At 56.6% G+C, this 18,966-nt stretch overlaps 2 protein-coding genes across 6 annotated transcripts; both read left to right on the plus strand.

The window, feature by feature from the left end:
• Positions 1-756: 756 nt before the first annotated feature.
• SLC26A6 (solute carrier family 26 member 6) lies at positions 757-11,704 on the plus strand. 5 transcript variants are annotated; one of them, XM_061396918.1, is made up of 22 exons: positions 927-1,013; positions 1,196-1,344; positions 3,073-3,231; positions 3,538-3,677; positions 3,909-4,019; positions 4,547-4,710; positions 4,906-5,070; positions 5,149-5,301; positions 5,682-5,764; positions 5,849-5,996; positions 6,254-6,367; positions 6,500-6,577; positions 6,892-6,987; positions 7,077-7,183; positions 7,359-7,428; positions 8,519-8,611; positions 8,704-8,808; positions 9,163-9,258; positions 10,352-10,531; positions 10,791-10,845; positions 11,100-11,236; positions 11,439-11,704. In XM_061396918.1, the coding sequence occupies exons 3-22, from the start codon at positions 3,104-3,106 to the stop codon at positions 11,451-11,453; spliced, it is 2,238 nt and encodes a 745-aa protein (XP_061252902.1). In that variant the 5' UTR covers positions 927-1,013; positions 1,196-1,344; positions 3,073-3,103; the 3' UTR covers positions 11,454-11,704. The 5 variants fall into 5 exon arrangements, with proteins under 5 accessions (XP_061252899.1, XP_061252902.1, XP_061252901.1 ...); XM_061396915.1 differs by lacking the exon at positions 1,196-1,344 and having other exon boundaries at positions 757-1,013; XM_061396917.1 differs by lacking the exon at positions 927-1,013 and having other exon boundaries at positions 1,020-1,344.
• A 95-nt stretch (positions 11,705-11,799) lies between these two features.
• TMEM89 (transmembrane protein 89) lies at positions 11,800-14,800 on the plus strand. The gene is made up of 2 exons (XM_061396940.1): positions 11,800-14,226; positions 14,598-14,800. Exons 1-2 carry the CDS (start codon positions 13,729-13,731, stop codon positions 14,781-14,783), a joined length of 684 nt encoding a protein of 227 aa, XP_061252924.1. The 5' UTR covers positions 11,800-13,728; the 3' UTR covers positions 14,784-14,800.
• Positions 14,801-18,966: the final 4,166 nt, after the last annotated feature.

Below are 18,966 nucleotides of genomic sequence, written 5' to 3' on the forward strand. Positions count from 1 at the left end.
ATGAATGATTTCCCGGGGTTGACCTTGGGGAGAAATCTGAGCACTGCCCCCTCCTCCTCCCCGAGAATATTCGGCTATTTTTAGCTCATTTCATTGAAGATCTGGACCAGGTTGCGATCTCATCCTGAATTCTGTCCCTTCGACTTGAAGCTGGGCTTGAAGTATGAGCACAGGGTAAGGCCCCGTCAAGGCGGCAACTTGATGGCTTCCTAAGTCTGCCCAGCCTGCCGCCCTGACTTGGCATTTGCTCTGGCTGTCAAACCGACCCTAGGAGCTGCCTTCAGTCCATTGACACCACTGACCCCCAGCTGTCGGGACATCCCGTTCATCAGGAACCCAGGCAGAAGCCTTTCGACATCATGTGCTTCCTTTGGGGAGGGTGGTCGGGGGCGGGGGCGGGGTGGGGGGCGGAGCTTGCAAACTTTCAGGTCTGTGGGCCCAGCGTTGAAGGGAGCCCTTGAGCCCCTCGGATCTTAGAGACATGCCAGATCTCAGGGCCAAAGCCTGAGGGTGGTGCCCTCATGGAGGCATGAGAGGCCCCACGGACCCGGACACCCCACGGAGAGCTAAGGCTCTGGTCATCAGCCGCGCCCCTAGACATTCTGCTCCCCACCCCGAGGGCACCCTCCGCAAGAAGCCAGGACTTAGTGTCAGCCCCATACCACTCAGGAACCAGCTCAGGTCCTTAATCCCGCTTAGTCCCACAACCCGCTCAGGCAAGAGAATTAGTCGGGCCACGAGGAGGAGCCAGAGCCAAGTCATAGGGGAAGGAAAGGGTTAAATCTCCCTCCTTGGGGTTCGCTGAGCCGGCGGAGCGTCCCTTAAGCCCCGCCTCAGCACGCTGACTGGCCCAAGCCTTCCCCGTTCTGCCCGGGGATTGGCCGCTGGGAGTGAGCCTCATGCCTCGCCTCTGTCCCGGCCCCGCCTCTAGGGCCGTAGCGGCCTCTTGCCAGAGCTTGGTAGCTACCGCCTCTTGGATGCCCACCCGCCATGGGGCTGTCGGAAGTGCCGGGGTGAGTGCAGGGCGCGGCCTCGGTTCCTCGTGTTCGAGTGCCCGAGGGGAGGACCAGCCCTTGGCCCCCGAGCAGGCGCCCGGCTTGGGTTAGTTAGGAAAGGGGTGGGGGCACCACCGAGTTCCGAGCAGGCATTTCCCGCCTGCCGCGCCTCTGTTTACCGCTTTGTGGATTTTCCGCAGGCGGCTGCCCAACCGTAGCGAGGGATGGGGCGGGAGCCCGCGCGACCCCAGCCCCTATAGGCTGCGAGGAAAGCCGCTCCAGCGCCGTCCGAGGGCTAGCCGGGAGCCGCCGGGAGGCGGCTGTGTGCGGAGGAGCTCCGGCCCAGGAGGTGCGCCGGTGCGGCGCGTTGGGGCCCTGGACGTGGCTGCAAGAGTGTCCATAGCGAGGGCTTAAGTCCACCCAGCGATGCAACTGGTCCGGGAATGAGATCTCCGGCCTTTCTGGGTGCCGGGCCCTCCTAGAGGGAGGGGCCAAAGAGCTAGGCCCCGCCCTCCAAGCGCGGGTTCGGCGGCAGGGGGAGGCGAGGGGGCGGGAGTGGGCGCCCTTTAAGACTTCAAGTGACTCACGGAGGAGGGGCGAGGGGGGCTCAAAGATCTCTGTGAGTCGGCAATGCCAATAGTCTCAGGATCGTCCTTGCACCCACTCCACTCCCTCCTTCCACCGGGACATCCAGGTTAGAGGCCCTTTCCAGGTGAGCTCCTGCCCGCCAGCTGGGAACCTTACCGTAGGTCAGAGCTTTTCACAGGGCAGAAATTTCCTGACAGGTGAACGTTTTCCCCCTGAAGAGGGGAGCTACTCTCCAGGTAAGCTTTCCCCCTCTGAGATCCCTTCCTAGGTGAGAGCTTTCCCCACTCAGAGCTTACCTTAGGTGAGAAGTCCCTCCTAATCAAAAGTTCCCAGGCAGGTGAAAACTTTCCCCCAGGTAAGCGCTCACTCTCTAAGAGCTCCTATTCCCAAGGAAGAACTATTTCTGGGACAGCTTCTCCCAGGTGACAGCGTGCCCCAGGTAAAAACTCCTTCCCCAAGCCTGTGAGTTCAGTCGATCGATCGTTCATGTCCTACTCTGAGACCCCATGGACTGTAGCCCACCAGCCTCCTCTCCTCTGTCCATGGGATTCTCAGGGATCGCACCTGCATCTCCTGAATTGCAGGCGTTTTTTTTTATTTGTTTTACCACTGAGCCATCAGGGAACCCTAAGAACTCCCTCCCACCCCCCAGATCTCCTATTCCAGTGAGATCATTCCTCTTATTCAGATGGTAGCCACTGGGCAGATCAGAGATTCTCCCCAGGACAGACCTCACCTAGCTGGTGAAAACTTACCTGTTAGGGAAGAGCTTCCTATTAGGCGAGATCCTCCCAGAGATCATCTTCTCAAGTGAGATTGTCCCCCATTAGTAAGAGAGCGTCCCTTTCCAGGCTCGAAACTCTTCCCTCTTGGTGAGAACCATGCCCCTGGATTTCCCAGATGGGGCCTCAGTTGCCTACCACCTGGACCGTGTGACTGGAGTTCTGGGGGCAGTCTTAGCCCCGATGCTTTCCTTTTCTTAGAGCCGCCTCCTCCTATAAAGAGGCTTGCCTGGTGTGCTGGATTCCTTCTCCCCTGTCTGCACTCTCAGACAACACACACTGGGTTCGTGGGGCGGCTGGATAAGGACTCAGACTGGACAGGGATTGGCTGGCGGAGAGCAGGGGTTGGGGGAGGAGGCTGGGAGGAGCAGTCAGCCTGCGAGCTAGATTGGTGAACAGAACACCAAAGGCTGGGCAGCCACACCTGGGCCGAAGTGTGGCTTATGCTCATCCCGCTGTCTCTTTGTGGGGGACTTTGGCCCAGCGAGAGTCTTCCACTAGCCAAAGTTCAGGTACTGCCCCTGCCTGGGCGTGGGCCTTGGGGCCTGCAGGAGGCGGCTGGAGGGTTGGACCTGTCTAGATCTTGAGACCTAGAAAAGCCAGGTGGGGCATCCTCAAGCCCCGGGTGGAGGTTAGGGGCGGCTGGGCCAGGTTGCGCCCACACTGTTTCTGGCCTCACTGCCCACCCCACCCCCACCCTCCACCAGAGAGAGGGACACGCAGGCACTGCTGTCCAGGATGCAGGCCATGGAGCTGAGGCGGCGAGACTACCATGTGGAGCGGCCACTGCTGAACCAAGAACAGCTGGAGGAGCTGGGGAGCCGGAGCCCAGCACAAGTGACGCTCCAGTGGCGAACCTGGTTTCGGTAAGGTTGATGGTGGGCCCTGGCCAGGACCGAGGGAGCCCCTGCCTCTGAGACCTACTTGGGCTTGGGCTGGGTGGCTCAGTCGGTGAAGAATCTGCCTGCAATGCTGGAGACCCGGGTTCAATTCCCAGGGTCGTGAAGATCCCCTGGAGAAGGAAATGGCAACCCACTCCAGTATTCTTGCCTGGAAAAGTCCCGTGGACAGAGGGACCTGGCGGGCTACAGTCCTTGGGGGTCACAAAGAGAAGGACACGACTGAGCAACTAAACTACCACCAGCACCTAATACCTACCCTGGTGTCCCCAGGTGCTCCCGTGCGCGGGCCCAAGCCCTTCTGCTTCAGTACCTCCCGGTTTTGGCCTGGCTTCCCCAGTATTCTGTGCGTGACTGGCTTCTGGGTGACTTGTTGTCTGGCCTGAGTGTGGCCATTATGCAGCTACCACAGGGTAAGCAACACTTGACCTGGACACTACCCTCAACCCTTGGATGGTGATCCTGACCCTTCAAGGCCTTAGCCTGTGGTCTGTGCACCCCACCCCCACCTCAACCCCCGCCTTCCCCATGGCCAAAAGCATGACTCCTGCCCCTGGGACTATGGTGCATGACCCAGGGCCAGCATTTCTGCATCCTTCCAAGCCCCTGACCTCAAGTCTACATTGCTACCATTCCACCTCTAGGCCTTGCCTATGCCCTCCTGGCTGGACTGCCCCCCGTGTTTGGCCTCTACAGCTCCTTCTATCCTGTCTTTGTTTATTTCCTGTTTGGGACTTCCCGGCACATCTCTGTGGGTGAGTGGAGCCAGGCCTAACCTTGCAGGAGCATGCCCACATTCCCCATGGGGGCAGGGAGAGGGGGCACTGAGCAAGGCCGAAAGACCTAGGGAAGAGGGAGGGAGGCATTGGTGTGGGCATTCTAGGTGGGACTGGGCCTCTGACCATGCACACACAGATTCAGATGATTAGAGGCCCTGACCCAGGAGGATGTGGTGGGTGAATCCACTCATGGGGCCCAGACTTGGCTGGCACAAGCCTGGAAGCCTGAGTCAGGCCATGCACCCTTCCCCATTCCACTTTTCACTAGGGGAGCCATCCTGAGCCCGTGGACACAGTCTGGGCACGGGAAATGATGCTGGGCATCCTCAAGAGCCTTGGAACTTGGGGTGCATACCTGACCGTCAGCACTGCCCTCCATTAGCACAGCATAGTCTGGGGACATTTGTCTAGAACTGGGTGTCTCCTGGTCGCTCCCTTAAGACCCAGAATCCAGGGCAGGCCGTGTTCTCCCCGCTTCAGACCACCCTGATCTGCCCTTGCAGGCACCTTTGCCGTCATGTCCGTGATGGTGGGCAGTGTGATGGAATCACTGGCTCCGGACGACGCCTTCCTGCTGGGCTTGAACTCCACACTCGATGTGGCAGCCAGAGACGCTACCCGGGTGCAGCTGGCCTCCACTCTCAGTGTCCTTGTTGGCCTTTTCCAGGTGCAGAGCCATCAGGAGTACATGCCCCTGACTGCCAATCCCACCCCGCACCCCCACCCCACCCCATCTGACAGTTTTCTCTGAGTGTCTGACGATCACCTCCCCCCTCATTGCTTGTGATCTCACCTGCCCTGGGCTCTGCCCCAGCCACCGCTAGGACCCTCACCTCCCCTGACTGTCCCGTGCACCCCACAGGTGGGGCTGGGCATGGTCCACTTTGGCTTCGTGGTCACCTACCTATCAGAGCCTCTGGTCCGAGCCTACACCACGGCCGCGTCCGTGCACGTGTTTGTCTCGCAACTCAAGTATGTGTTTGGCCTCCATCTAAGCAGCCGCTCTGGACCGCTGTCCCTCATCTATGTGAGTGAGGGCAGGGAGGAGGGACAGGTGGATGGGCCCAGGACCAGGAGGGCTGGCTGTGACCCCGCCTCCCCTCAGACAGTACTGGAGGTCTGCTGGAAGCTGCCCCAGATGGTGGTCGGTACCATGGTCACTGCCATAGTGGCGGGAGTGGTGCTCGTGCTGGTGAAGCTGCTGAATGAAAAGCTACGGCGACATCTGCCCATGCCACTCCCCGGGGAGCTGCTGACGGTTGGAATCTCGGGGGCCCCTCAGGGGTGGGGATAGGGTGGAGGGTGACGTGGGGTAGGAGGGTGGTGGCAGACTAGGGGAAGGGTAAGTGAGGAGATTTCCTGCCGTGTGGGCATCCCCCAGGTTTTTAGAAACTAGCTGTAGTGGGGACTGAAGACGGGGTGGCGGGGAGGGGGGAACCCCAGTAGACCGCCCCTGGCAGCATCTCCTTTTCTCGAAACGGTGGTGTGCCGCTCTCAGCCTATCGCTGACGTCGCCCCACCTGTCTGAAGGTTTCGCTTCAGGCTTCTCTCTTTACCCACTGGGTGGTTTCTCTGGTTTCTCTCCCACTTCACGGTGGTGGTGCCAGGGCCGCCCCTGACCCTGTCCTCTCCCCGCAGCTCATTGGAGCCACAGGCATCTCCTACGGTGTGGGCCTGAAGCAGGCATTCGGGGTGGACATCGTGGGCAAAATCCCCGCAGGGTGAGCTCCGGCCTCTGTCGGGTCAGGGAGGGTTGGGCGGCCAGGCCCAGAACCTTCCTTTGGCCTCACCAATGCCCCTCACAGGCTGGTGCCCCCGATGGCCCCCCGCCCCCAGCTGTTCGCAAAGCTTCTGGGTAATGCCTTCGCCATCGCTGTGGTTGGGTTTGCAATCGCCATCTCGCTGGGCAAGATCTTCGCCTTGAGGCACGGCTACCGGGTGTACAGCAACCAGGTCTGGGGAATGGGATGCGGGACACGGAGCAGGCAAGGGTCCCCAGACCCCAGGCCCTGGGAAGGGGTGGGGGGATGGAGTACCAGGCGGGAGACAGGGAAAGAGCACACAGATGTGCTGGGGCCGCGTGGGGGACGCGGGACAGTGGCCGAGTCTTTGTGGGCTGCAGAGTGGGCGTGGAGGTGGGGGTGCGTCGGCCTGGACACGGTGACGCCGCACCGCAAATGACGTGTGCTCGCTCCTCACTCCCCACTCAGGAGCTGGTGGCTCTCGGCCTGAGTAACCTCCTTGGGGGCATCTTCCAGTGCTTCCCTGTGAGCTGCTCTATGTCTCGGAGCCTGGTGCAGGAGAGCACGGGGGGCAACACACAGGTGAGCATAGGTGTGCCTCCGCATGCGCTGCTTTGCTGGGTGGTCCTCCCCCTGCTCCCCCTTTCCCCCTCGGCTCTCCCCACTTCTCCCCTGCACTCCAGCCCACCCGCCCTGCTTATACGCACTCCACAGGTGGCTGGAGCCATCTCCTCCCTTTTCATCCTCATTATCATCGTCAAACTGGGAGAACTCTTCCAAGACCTACCCAAGGTGAGCCCCCAGCCCACCCAGCCAGGCTCGAGGGCCTGGGCCAGGCCAGGAACTCAGAGCAGTCCATCATGTCCCAGGAGACGGGGAAGGATACAGGGTCAGGCTGGAAGTCTCTGGGGAGAGGTTTGGAGTGGAGGGGCAGGGGTAAAAACCTTAGCGTCAGAGCGCAGGCGTTAGGTTCCGAGGGAAGGAGGTAATTGGTGTCGTGGAGGGTCCTACCAGGCGCTCCAGGACAGTCTGGCTCATCGGGGGATTCAGGGTGGTGAGCAGCCAGCACCTCTCACTAGCCCCTGGTGGCCTTCCTCGTCCCCTAGGCGGTCCTGGCCGCCGTGGTTATTGTGAACTTGAAGGGCATGGTGATGCAGTGCACTGACGTGGTCTCCCTCTGGAAGGCCAATCGAATGGATCTGGTGAGACGGCTGGGACGCTGGGGATGGGGTCAGGGCCTCAGCCCAGTGACCCTGCGGGAGCCTGTGGACCACGGCCCTTCTGTTTGCAGCTCATCTGGGTGGTGACCTTTGTGGCCACCATCCTGCTGAACCTGGACCTCGGCCTGGCAGTGGCAGTGGTATTCTCCCTGATGCTCGTGGTGGTCCGCACCCAGATGTAAGTCACCCCTGTGATGTCGTCCCCCAATTCCAGCTGCTGAGGGGACGAGGTACCCACTGGCTTCCTCCAGCTTTCCCACATCTGTGGCGGGGGGGGACCCCAGGCTCCTTAGAAAGCGCCCATTGCCCCCTCTCCTAACGCCCCTTTCTTGTGGCACTGTCTCCGTCTACAGGCCCCACTACTCTGTCCTGGGGCAGGTGCCAGACACAGATATTTACAGAGACGTGGCAGAGTACTCAGGGGTGAGCAGCAAGGGCTGAGCCGGGGGCGACACGGGTGGGGAGGGACGGGGCAAACTGGATCATCCCTTGTCAGCGCCTTCCACGCCTGGCGCGGGCAAGGGAGTGGGGTGGGGTGCTGACGGTGCTTTGGTCCGTGAAATTTCAAGAGAGGAATTTGGGGTCCCCCTACACATACATACTCAGAGTGTGGACCTTGGGGCCCGGGGGTGGGATCCGTCTTGGAGGCAGCAGTACAAGCCCCGTCCTGCAGAAGAGCCCTGGGTCAGGAATGCAGAGGGGCAAGATCCAGAGCACCAGGATGTAGGGGAAGTTGTTTCCGGATCTGATCAATGGAGTTACTGTCCTTTACCTCCTGAGAAGCCTTGTGCCAAGCTCTGAGAACAAAGGCGGGGGCTCCGGAATCAAACCAGCTCATTTCCCCTCATGGAGACTTGAAGGTTGAGCCCAGAACATGAGGCAGAGTGGGAGGGTGGGTGGGGGGCACTGACATGCAGGGAGGAGCTCAGCTGGATGGCAAGGCAGGTGGGGGAAGTGGGGGTCGGGGGGGGCAGGGACGTGGTTCAGGCCTAAAGGCCGAGCAGAGACCTGGAGTGTCCTGAGTGGCGTGGGAGCTGGGGAAGCCTTGGCTGGGCTAGCAGCTGTGGAAGAGCTCCGTCTGCATTCAGGAAACAGCCCCCCAGTGCTAGGGTTGGACACCCAAGCAGAAGCTGAGAGCCGCTAAAACCTGACCTGGCTGCGAGGCTTGCAGGATCTTAGTTCCCAGACCAGGGATCAAGCCCACGCCCCTGCAGTGCAAGTGGGAGTCTTAACCACTGGGCCACCAGGGAACTCCCCCAGCCTGGGTATTGGCAGAAGGACTGGGGGATGGGGTGGCAGAGGTTGAGGACCCCCTGGAGGAGGAAGAAGAAGCTCCGACAGGACCTCACCAGCTCCTGGGAGGGCATGGGCCACAGGCTGGGCCTTGTGTTGGCTGGGGAGCAGAGGGCTGGGGTGGCAGGTATCAGGGCACACGGGGGGAGGAAAGAAAGGAGGGCACGATGCAGCTAGGAGAGACGAGGGTTCAGCCACCCCCAACCTGACCTGTCCCCAGGCCAGGGAGGTCCCAGGCGTGAAGGTCTTCCGCTCCTCAGTCACCGTGTACTTCGCCAACGCTGAGCTCTACAGTGACTCACTGAAGCAGAGGGTGAGGCCTGGGGTCCGCGGGGCGAGGGCGAGGGGCAGAGGGTCCGTCCTCTCTCGCAACCTGCACATCCCTTGCGCTGTCCTTCGCTGCAGTGCGGTGTGGATGTGGACTACCTCCTCTCCCAGAAGAAGAAGCTGCTCCGGAAGCAAGAGCTGAAGCTGAAGCAACTGCAGAAGGAGAATAAGCTCCCCAAACAGGCAGGGCCCTCCCACCCCTCCCAGCCGCTCACCCTCATTCTTCAGCCCTTCTCCTCGCTCCCCGATGCCCCCAGGGACCCTGCTTTCCTCCCCTGGCAGGTCAGGGCTCTAGGGGGAGTCTGATTTTTTCTCCCGCCTCCTAAGCCAGTGGTGGCATGAACCATCACAGTCCTCTTCCTATAGTGGGTCACAACCCCACAGCCTTCAGCCTGGCTGCTGCAGGTCCCAAGCTTCAGTTCCTGGTCCACCTACCTACCTGCAGAAAGCCAGGGGACAACACCAGGCCTGCCCGGCCTGATTGTCACCTGACATCTCAGACACCTCTTTCCTGGCCCGCCCCCTTTCCCGGCCTAGGCTGCCGCCTCCAAGGGCACATCCGTCTCCATCAACGTCAACCCCACTGTCATGGACATCGAGAGCAACAACGATGTGGAGGGCTCCAAGGCCAGGGTGAGACTGGAGGGAGCGGGGAGCTTCAGGGATGAGGGTGCCCAGGTGATCCTGGGAGGAAGTCCATGGACCTACCAGCTGTGGGTTCAAGGTTGTCATGCCAGTGGCAGGAGGAGGGGAGTGATGGATCCGATACTGTGCAGGGAGACCTCTCGTGATATGCCATAGACTTCTGCTTGGGGCTCTCCAGTCTGTAATCTGATGCCTGGACAAAGACCTTGAATTTGTGGATCCCATAAGACTCCACAATCCGTGCTCATGGGAGGAGCGGGGACGGGGAGGGGCTGGGCATGTGGGGAAAATCTGGGGTCAAAGAGGACGCCGATCTCAAGTAGAGACTCTGGTGGACATCAAGTGGGATGTCCGCGTGGGCACGTGTGTCCGTGTGTCTCTTCTGCTTTGCTCCAGCGCCCCCTACTCACTCCACTCTGGCCCCCTGAGGATGGGGCATGGTCTCTGGATCCCCTTCCTTCTTTTTTTTCTTCAAATAATTTTTATTTGCTAATTTCTTTTGCTTTTGGTCATGCTGGCTCTCTGTTGCTGTGCGGACTTCTCTAGTTGCAGAGAGCGGGGGCTACTCTCTGTTGCGGTGCACAGGCTTCTCATGGCGGTGGCTTCTCTTGCTGCGGAGCCCAGGCTCTAGGTGCATGGGCTTCAGTAGTTGTGGCATGCAGCTTAGTTGCTCCATGGCACGTGGGATCTTCCTGGATCAGGGATTGAACCCACATCCCCTGCATTGGCAGGCGGATTCTTACCCACTGCACCACCAGGGAAGTCTCCCCTTCCTTCTTAAATGTCCCTATAAGCGTGGGCCCAGGCGGTAACAGAGCATGGTCTGTGTGCTCCCCGAGTCTGGGTGTCCTCTCCTGGGTGTCCCCATGTGTCCCTCCTGTCTTTGCATACCAGCTCCCCGTGTCCCTGTCCTCCTGTGTTCCCTGCATACCCCATATATGTGTGCATTTACGTGTATGCTCTCACGTCTGATTGTGTCTCCACACATCCGTGCATGTTCCCTGCCTTCCCCTCCGCTCCCTGCCCGCCTGCCCTCTGGCCCTTACCATGGGCGGCCCCTGCAGTGTGTCTGGTTCCCCAGGAGGCGAGCGCAGGGACTGAGCTAGAGGATACAGGAGCCTGGGCTCCAGAAGATGCCAAAGCCTCAGACATATCCTCGCTGAAGGCCCTAGGCCTGCCTCAGCCAGATTTCCACACCCTCATCCTGGACCTGAGCTCCTTTTCTTTCGTGGACACTGTGTGTCTCAAGAGCCTGAAGAATGTAAGGGGCTGGGGGCGTCCCTAAGAAGGGCCTTCGGGGAGGACAATCCTGATCTTCAACCCTGACCCTAAACTAGCTCCAAGAGCCCTCTGAGCCTGGTCCCCCCACCCTGAGCTACCCCTCTGAACTCCCTCCCCCCACCTCCCCTGAGCCCCACTCGGAGCCCCTGACCCCCACTCTGAGCCTGGTCCTCCCTGAGCTACCCCTTTGAACTCTCTCCCCCCGCCTACCCTGAGCCTGGCCCCCTTTTGTGCCACAGATTTTCCGCGACTTCCGGGAGATTGAGGTGGAGGTGTACATGGCCGCCTGCCACGGTGCGTGGGGTGGACACAGAGAGAGAGGTCCGGGCAGGGGGTGGGGGTTCCGGCCGAGAAGTCTTCCAGGCAGCACAGGGAAAAAGTCTTTCTCTGAAACTGGAGGTCAGAGGTGTCCTGGGAGGCTGGGGTCAAGGGTCACGAGTGGGGGATTAGCTACAAGCCACAGAGGTGGTGGTTAGGGGGATGTTCTGCCAGCGCCTGGGGGTTCCTGGTGGCTCTGGAGTCAGGAGAGACCTACTCGTTGCCCACAGCTCCTGTGATCACGCAGCTTGAGGATGGGCACTTCTTCGATGCTTCTATCACCAAGCAGCACCTCTTTGCCTCGGTCCACGACGCTGTCCTCTTTGCGCTCCAACACCGGAGGTCCGGCCCCGTCGACCCTGTTTTGGTGAGTTGACCTCTGGCCTGCTGAGCTCTGTCTGTTTATCTCCTGCTCGTCCCCTCCTGACCCCATTTTGGGAAGTCCGCCCTTCCTGGATGACTCAGAATGGCTCTGTCCCGCAAGGACCCACTGCCTTCCCCTCCTGCCTGGAGAGGAGGCTGTCCTCTGGAAACTGACAGGACCCTCCTCTCCTTCTCTCCCGGCCCAGGTTACCAAACTCTGACCATGCTGCCGTTCCGCCTGAGACTGCCTGCCTCTGAAGGTTTGACAGGGTACCCGTGAGAAACCCCCCACCCCTGGGCTGCCTCCGGACGTCACCAGGAGTCCCCTCCGTGCACGCACATTCACACACATAACTCAGGGATGGAGGTCCTGGGACTCCAAGTTCAATGCTCTAGGCTGGGGATGAGACACTGGCCGAGTTGGAGAAGCAAACGTGTTTTTAACCTCAGGAATAAAGATTTGTTTGCCTGATACCAGGGTCTGCTGTGGCTTGGTGGGGCGAGGGTGTGGTCCGCAGCCCTGGCTTCTGACCCTTCCTACACCCCAAAGTTGGAACTGGAGTCAGAAGTTGGGGGAAAAGTTTGGGGAGGGCAGGATCAGGCAGGGGGAGTGTGGAACAGGGGGAGTGTGAAGCTGGGGGGCCAGGCCCAGGGCAGGGACATCCCCAGTCCACATTCCGCACCCCATCCATCCCCTGCTGCATGCATCCCTTGGCACCTGTGTCCTCGTCTATAAAGTGGCTGGAATCAGAGCTGCTTCTCAAGAATAACCTGTTCACAAGGACACCTAAGCAGGTGAGGGCATGCCAGGTGCCACTGGGCAGCCCCCGGGGGCTGTGCTGTGAACATCTGCATTCAGTGTGCTGTGAACACCTGCGTTCAGAACACCTGCAGTGAGGAGATTGTGGGCATTCCCTGGCGGTCCCGTGGTTAGGACTCAGCTTTCACTGCCAAGGGTGAGGATATGATCCCTGGCTGGGAAACTAAGATCCCACAAGTCACACAGCACGGTCGAAAGAAAAAAAGAATGTGCGTGATTGTTTTACCTGGGGAAAAATTGCCTATTCCTATAACTAGACTATCTGGACTTTGCAGGTCACTGTCGGCCAAGAACCACGTGTTGATTTCAGCCATAAAACACTGACATCTGGGCGTGTGGCCCTGTGGACCAGTGGTCCTTTGGGCCAGCTGATGCTGAGTGATCAGGGCTAGGCTGAGGGGTCCAATCTTTCTGGGCCTCTGTCCTCCTCAGGAGAGAATGAGAATAGTACCCACTTTGTGGGTTGCTTAATGAGTATTCAATGAGCGAATGCCACAGATAGCTTGTGGCAGCTCTAGACTCGCGTCACCTGCTGAAACACGTGAGCCTGCCCTTTTCAGGTGCTGGGCCAGCGGAGGGGGCCCCCTTGCCTGGCTGTTTCTCTCCTGGCCTTCAGTGCCTTGCCCCCACCGCCCGCTCCCCACATCCTTGCCCAGGAAGTCAGGGTGCTTTGTCACGCAGTCACGCTGCCTGTCACGATGTCACAGTCTCCAGCTACAAGGAACAGTGCCTGGCACCTGGAGGTGCTGGGTAAATACTGGTTAAGTGAAGCATAGGTGCTGGAGTGGCAGGGAAACCACAAACATGGGCCTGCAGTTACAGGGAGACTTTGTGTATTGCCCTGTATTTTTTTTTTTTTTTTTTTTTTTACAGATTGAAGGTTTGTGGCAACCCTGCATTGGAGCCAGTCTCTCAATACCATTTTTCCAACAGTTGCTCACTTTGTGTCTCTGTCATGTTGTGATTCTCACAGTATTTCATACTTTTTCAATTTGTTATATTTGTTATGAGGATCGGTGATCAGTGATCTTTGTTAGTGCTATGACTTGCCGGAGGCTCCAATGACAGTTCGCAATTTTTAGCAATAAAGTGATTTTTTTTTTTTACTGTGATATGTACTTTTTCCTAGACATGATGCTATTCCATGCTTCATAGAATACCGTGTAGTGTAAATGTAACTTTTATATGCACTGAAAAACCAAAAAAAGTCACGCAACTCGCTTTATGTATTTTGGTGGGCTAGAACTGAAGCACAGTATCTTTGAGGTGTACCTGTATTTAGAGATGCTTTGAAGAAAGTAAAGCAGGGTCATGTGAGAGAGACGGGACTGTGTGACCCAGGACGGTTCTAGAAGGGAGGCTCAGGGAGCAGCTGACACTTGAGCTGCCATCCAGTCATCTTTTTGGACAGTGCTTCTGGCGTAGGGTGTGTTCCAGGAACACCAGTGTGGTCTGCATGGGTCAGCAGGGGAGACCAGGGCACGGAGCACCTCACAGGCCAGGGCAAGCCTTCAGGCTTCTTTCCTGAGAGTATGTGCCCGCATTTTTGGGTGTTCACGAGTGGTCCTTGGGGCTGAGTCTGGGAAGCAGGGAGCACGTCTATACTTGGCTTGATCGGCCTGTCACCGGTGGAGAGCAGCATTAGGAGTTGTGGGGGCTAGAATTTTAGGGGTTGGATGCTAGGTGAGGAGGAGGGGAGAGGGGGCATGCCTTCGGTTCTGCACCCCCAGCCTGCCCCCCATCCCATGGTTCCTGGCTGCACTGCCCCTCCTGCAAGCCATGGGCCCAGCCGGAACCTCCTGCCTCGCCTGCTCCCCCGGGGGAGGGGTGTTTGCCTGTTGCCAGGCGCCCAGGTTCCGGCCCTGGCACTTGCTGCCGCCATGCTGCACATACAGTCCTTCCTGCCATGGCTGCTTCTACTGACGATGCCCATCTGCACCCACGCCTGGTCACGGCCCATGTGGTACCAGGTGGGCCTGGACTTACAGCCCTGGGGGTGCCAGCCAAGCAGCCTGGAGGGTTGTGAGAGCAGCCTGGGCTGTCCTGGTTACTGGATGGGCCTGGGGACGAACCGCATCTACCCGGTGGCTGGGGTCACAGTCACCACGACCATGATGCTGATGCTCAGCCGTGCGCTGATGCAGCGGCGGCGTTCACAGGCCTCTAAGAGCGAGGTGAGCCAGGCTCCGTCCCCACCACCTCTTACCTCTGTTCTACCCATCCCCCCACTCATGTCTCCTGCCGCCCCTCCCTCATCCCTTCCTCCCCAGGGGCCTTACGTCTGTCCACAGCCAACAGTCCCTGGCCATTTCCTATGGGTGGTACCCTATCCCATCCTCCCCCTGGCCATTTCCCATGGTGGGGGGTACCTGTCCCGTCTTCCCCCTGTAATATCTCTAGCCCTCACCCAGCCTGCGTGGGGCCCACGACCACACGAGGCCACATCGGTCGCTCCCTGATCCTCTATCACCCTAAGCCCCTGCTTCCCAGCATGCCTCTGTCCCTTCCCTCTATTCTCACTCCTGCCTCTCGGTCCTGTCCTCAGCATCCGCAGCTGGCTGCCCACCCCTGCACCACTTGGAAACGACGGGGCCCGATCTCAGACCGTGCCCTCCTCCTCGGCGTCCTGCATATGCTGGATTCCCTCCTGCTGCATATTGAGTGCCACCTGCAGCGTCTAGCCGCCCAGCAGCGCTCCCAAATAAAGGGGACTCCCGCCCAGACCGGGTGACCCAACACTTTCCTCTCTCTGCCTGGTGGCTTGTTGTGGTTTGTTGGACCAGGCTCAGGCCAGTGTGTCTCGTTCTCTCAGACCTGTCGGGACCCTATGCCCCTTTCCTAGTTTTTGAGCCAGCAGACCCATTGAGGCCTCAGTGCCCCTCAATGGCGGGGCAGGTGGGGCCTGGGCTGGCTCACACTGCTCCATCACCCCCCATCCCAACTCAGCCCTCCTCTTTAGGGATCACGCTCACAAATACAACTGCTTCTCTGGGGCTTCTCAGGGTCCCCAGTGTGGTGGGGAGGAGACTTGGCCATCAGGGCAGATGTAGGTGGTCTGGGGAGGGCAGCCCAGAGGTGACCATGTGGCTGAGTCAGCTAGGGCTCCTGGTTGAGTCTGCGGGGCCTAAGCTGGGGCTGGGGGTTAGAGGGTGGGCCCTGGCAGCCTTCATCTTTATGACATCTCAAACATGCGGAGGCATCTAAGTGGCTCTTGCTCTAAGACCCCTCGGAAGCGGGATGAGGGCTAAACCTCCCCAAGGGACCCTCACCACCCCCTTCCTCCCTTCCTCTACCATCAGATCAGATCAGATCAGATCAGTCACTCAGTCGTGTCAGACTCTTTGCGACCCCATGAATCGCAGCACGCCAGGCCTCCCTGTCCATCACCAACTCCTGGAGTTCACCCAGACTCACGTCCATCAAGTCAGTGATTCCATCCAGCCATCTCATCCTCTGTCGTCCCCTTCTCCTCTCTTGCCCCCAATCCGTCCCAGCATCAGAGTCCTTTCCAATGTGTCAACTCTTCACATGAGGTGGCCAAAGTACTGGAGTTTCAGCTTTAGCATCATTCCTTCCAAAGAAATCCCAGGGCTGATCTCCTTCAGAATGGACTGGTTGGATCTCCTTGCAGTCCAAGGGACTCTCAAGAGTCTTCTCCAACACCACAGTTCAAAAGCATCAATTCTTCGGCGCTCAGCCTTCTTCACAGTCCAACTCTCACATCCATACATGACCACGGGAAAAACCATAGCCTTGACTAGACGAACCTTTGTTGGCAAAGTAATGTCTCTGCTTTTGAATATGCTCTCTAGGTTGGTCATAACTTTCCTTCCAAGAGTAAGCGTCTTTTAATTTCATGGCTGCAGTCACCATCTGTAGTGATTTTGGAGCCCAGAAAAATAAAGTCTGACACTGTTTCCACTGTTTCCCCATCTATTTCCCATGAAGTGATGGGACCGGATGCCATGATCTTCGTTTTCTCAATGTTGAGCTTTAAGCCAACTTGTTCACTCTCCACTTTCACTTTCATCAAGAGGCTTTTGAGTTCCTCTTCACTTTCTGCCATAAGGGTGGTGTCATCTGCATATCTGAAGTTATTGATATTTCTCCCGGCAATCTTGATTCCAGCTTGTGTTTCTTCCAGCCCAGCGTTTCTCATGATGTACTCTGCATGTAAGTTAAATAAACAGGGTGACAATATACAGCCTTGCCGTACTCCTTTTCCTATTTGGAACCAGTCTGTTGTTCCACGTCCAGTTCTAGCTGTTGCTTCCTGACCTGCATACAAATTTCTCAAGAGGCAGATCAGGTGGTCTGGTATTCCCATCTCTTGAAGAATTTTCCACAGTTTATTGTGATCCACACAGTCAAAGGCTTTGGCAGAGTCAATAAAGCAGAAATAGATGTTTTTCTGGAACTCTCTTGCTTTTTCCATGATCCAGCAGATGTTGGCAATTTGATCTCTGGTTCCTCTGCCTTTTCTAAAACCAGCTTGAACATCAGGAAGTTCACAGTTCACGTATTGCTGAAGCCTGGCTTGGAGAATTTTGAGCATTACTTTACTAGCGTGTGAGATGAGTGCAATTGTGTGGTAGTTTGAGCATTCTTTGGCATTGCCTTTCTTTGGGATTGGAATGAAAACTGACCTTTTCCAGTCCTGTGGCCATTGCTGAGTTTTCCAAATTTGCTGGTATATTGAGTGCAGCACTTTCACAGCATCATCTTTGAGGATTTGGAATAGCTCAACTGGAATTCTATCACCTCCACTAGCTTTGTTCGTAGTGATGCTTTCTAAGGCCCACTTGACTTCACATTCCAGGATGTCTGGCTCTAGGTCAGTAATCACACTATTGTGATTATCTGGGTCATGAAGATCTTTTTTGTACAGTTCTTCTGTGTATTCTTGCCATCTCTTCTTAATATCTTCTGCTTCTGTTAGGTCCATACCATTTCTGTCCTTTATCAAGCCCATCTTTGCATGAAATGTTCCTTTGGTATCTCTGATTTTCTTGAAGAGATCTCTAGTCTTTCCCATTCTGTTGTTTTCCTCTATTTCTTTGCATTGATCGCTGAAGAAGGCTTTCTTATCTCTTCTTGCTATTCTTTGGAACTCTGCATTCAGATGTTTATATCTTTCCTTTTCTCCTTTGCTTTTCGCTTCTCTTCTTTTCACAGCTATTTGTAAGGCCTCCCCAGACAGCCATTCTGCTTTTTTGCATTTCTTTTCCATGGGGATGGTCTTGATCCCTGTCTCCTGTACAATGTCACGAACCTCATTCCATAGTTCATCAGGCACTCTATCTATCAGATCTAGGCCCTTAAATCTATTTCTCACTTCCACTGTATAATCATAAGGGATTTGATTTAGGTCATACCTGAATGGTCTAGTGGTTTTCCCTACTTTCTTCAATTTCAGTCTGAATTTGGCAATAAGGAGTTCATGGTCTGAGCCACAGTCAGCTCCTAGTCTTGTTTTTGCTGACTGTATAGAGCTTCTCCATCTTTGGCTGCAAAGAATATAATCAATCCAATTTCGGTGTTGACCATCTGGTGATGTCCATGTGTAGAGTCTTCTCTTGTGTTGTTGGAAGAGGGTGTTTGTTATGACCAGTGCATTTTCTTGGCAAAACTCTATTAGTCTTTGCCCTGCTTCATTCTGTATTCCAAGGCCAAATTTGCCTGTTATCCAGGTGTTTCTTGACTTCCTACTTTTGCATTCTAGTCCCCTATAATGAAAAGGAAATCTTTTTGGGGTGTTAGTTCTAAAAGGTCTTGTAGGTCTTCATAGAACCGTTCAACTTCAGCTTCTTCAGCATTACTGGTTGGGGCTCTACCACAGGCTAGGCATCAGGATCTGCTGATGTACAGAGGAGAACTGGCTCCTTCCTCACCCACTCACAGACAGGGTAGGGTGGAGGTGGTGGTGAAGCAGACTCAAAAAGGCAATTTCTCTGCAGAGAGGTATGCTAGCCCAGTTGGGGTGGAGCAGGGCTGACTGCTGGGACCTGAAGGATGAGTGGGGTGAGAAGAGGAGGAGGAGAGCTCCAGGCAGAAGGATAAGCACATACAAGGGCCAGGTGGGGAAAGAGGCTTTGACCTGTTGCAGGAACTGTAAGGTGCTCAGGATTTCAGGGGAGAAAAGGAAATCTGAGGCACAGGAGACAGCAGGCTGGGGATGGGGGCAGGAGTTGGTCAAAGAGAGTCTGCAGTAGGCCAGAACAATAGTCCTCAAGATATCCATGGAATCTATAAATATATTATAGTCCATAGCAGAAAGGATTTTGAAGCTGGAATTAAGCTGAAAGACATTACAATGGGAAGATTGTTCTGGATTATTTTGGTGGGCCCAGTGTAATTGCATGAGCCCTAAGAAGTGGAAGAGGAGGGCAGAAGAGTTGGTCAAAGTATGAGGTACTATCATCTGCTGCTGGCTTTGAAGATGGTGGCAGAGATCTTCCACCACCCAAAGATCCAAGGAATCTAGATGGCCTCTAGAAGCTGGGAATGACCCTTGGGTAACTGCCAGCAGGAAAACAGAAACCTCAGTCCTTCAACCACCAGGATCTTAGTTCTGCCAACAACCTGAATGACCCAGGGCACAGACTCTGCTTGAGCCTCCAGAAAGAAACAACAGCCCTGCTCATGCCTTGATTTTAGCCCGATGACATCCATATTGGATCTGGGGCCTACAGAACTGTGAGATAATAAATTTGATTTCTTCTAAGCAATTAAGTCTGTGGTGATTTGTTGTAGCAGCAGTAGAAAACTACTATGGATGTTGGTATCAAGAGTGAGAGACAGTGCTGTAACAAATCCTAAAAATGTGGAAGTGGCTGTGGAATTGAGCAATGAGCAAAGACTGAAAGGATGTCAGAGAGCACAGTTGTTCAGTTGCTAAGTTGTGTCCACCTCTT

Source organism: Bos javanicus, chromosome 22 (assembly GCF_032452875.1).
Source record: "Bos javanicus breed banteng chromosome 22, ARS-OSU_banteng_1.0, whole genome shotgun sequence".
Taxonomy (NCBI): domain Eukaryota; kingdom Metazoa; phylum Chordata; class Mammalia; order Artiodactyla; family Bovidae; genus Bos; species Bos javanicus.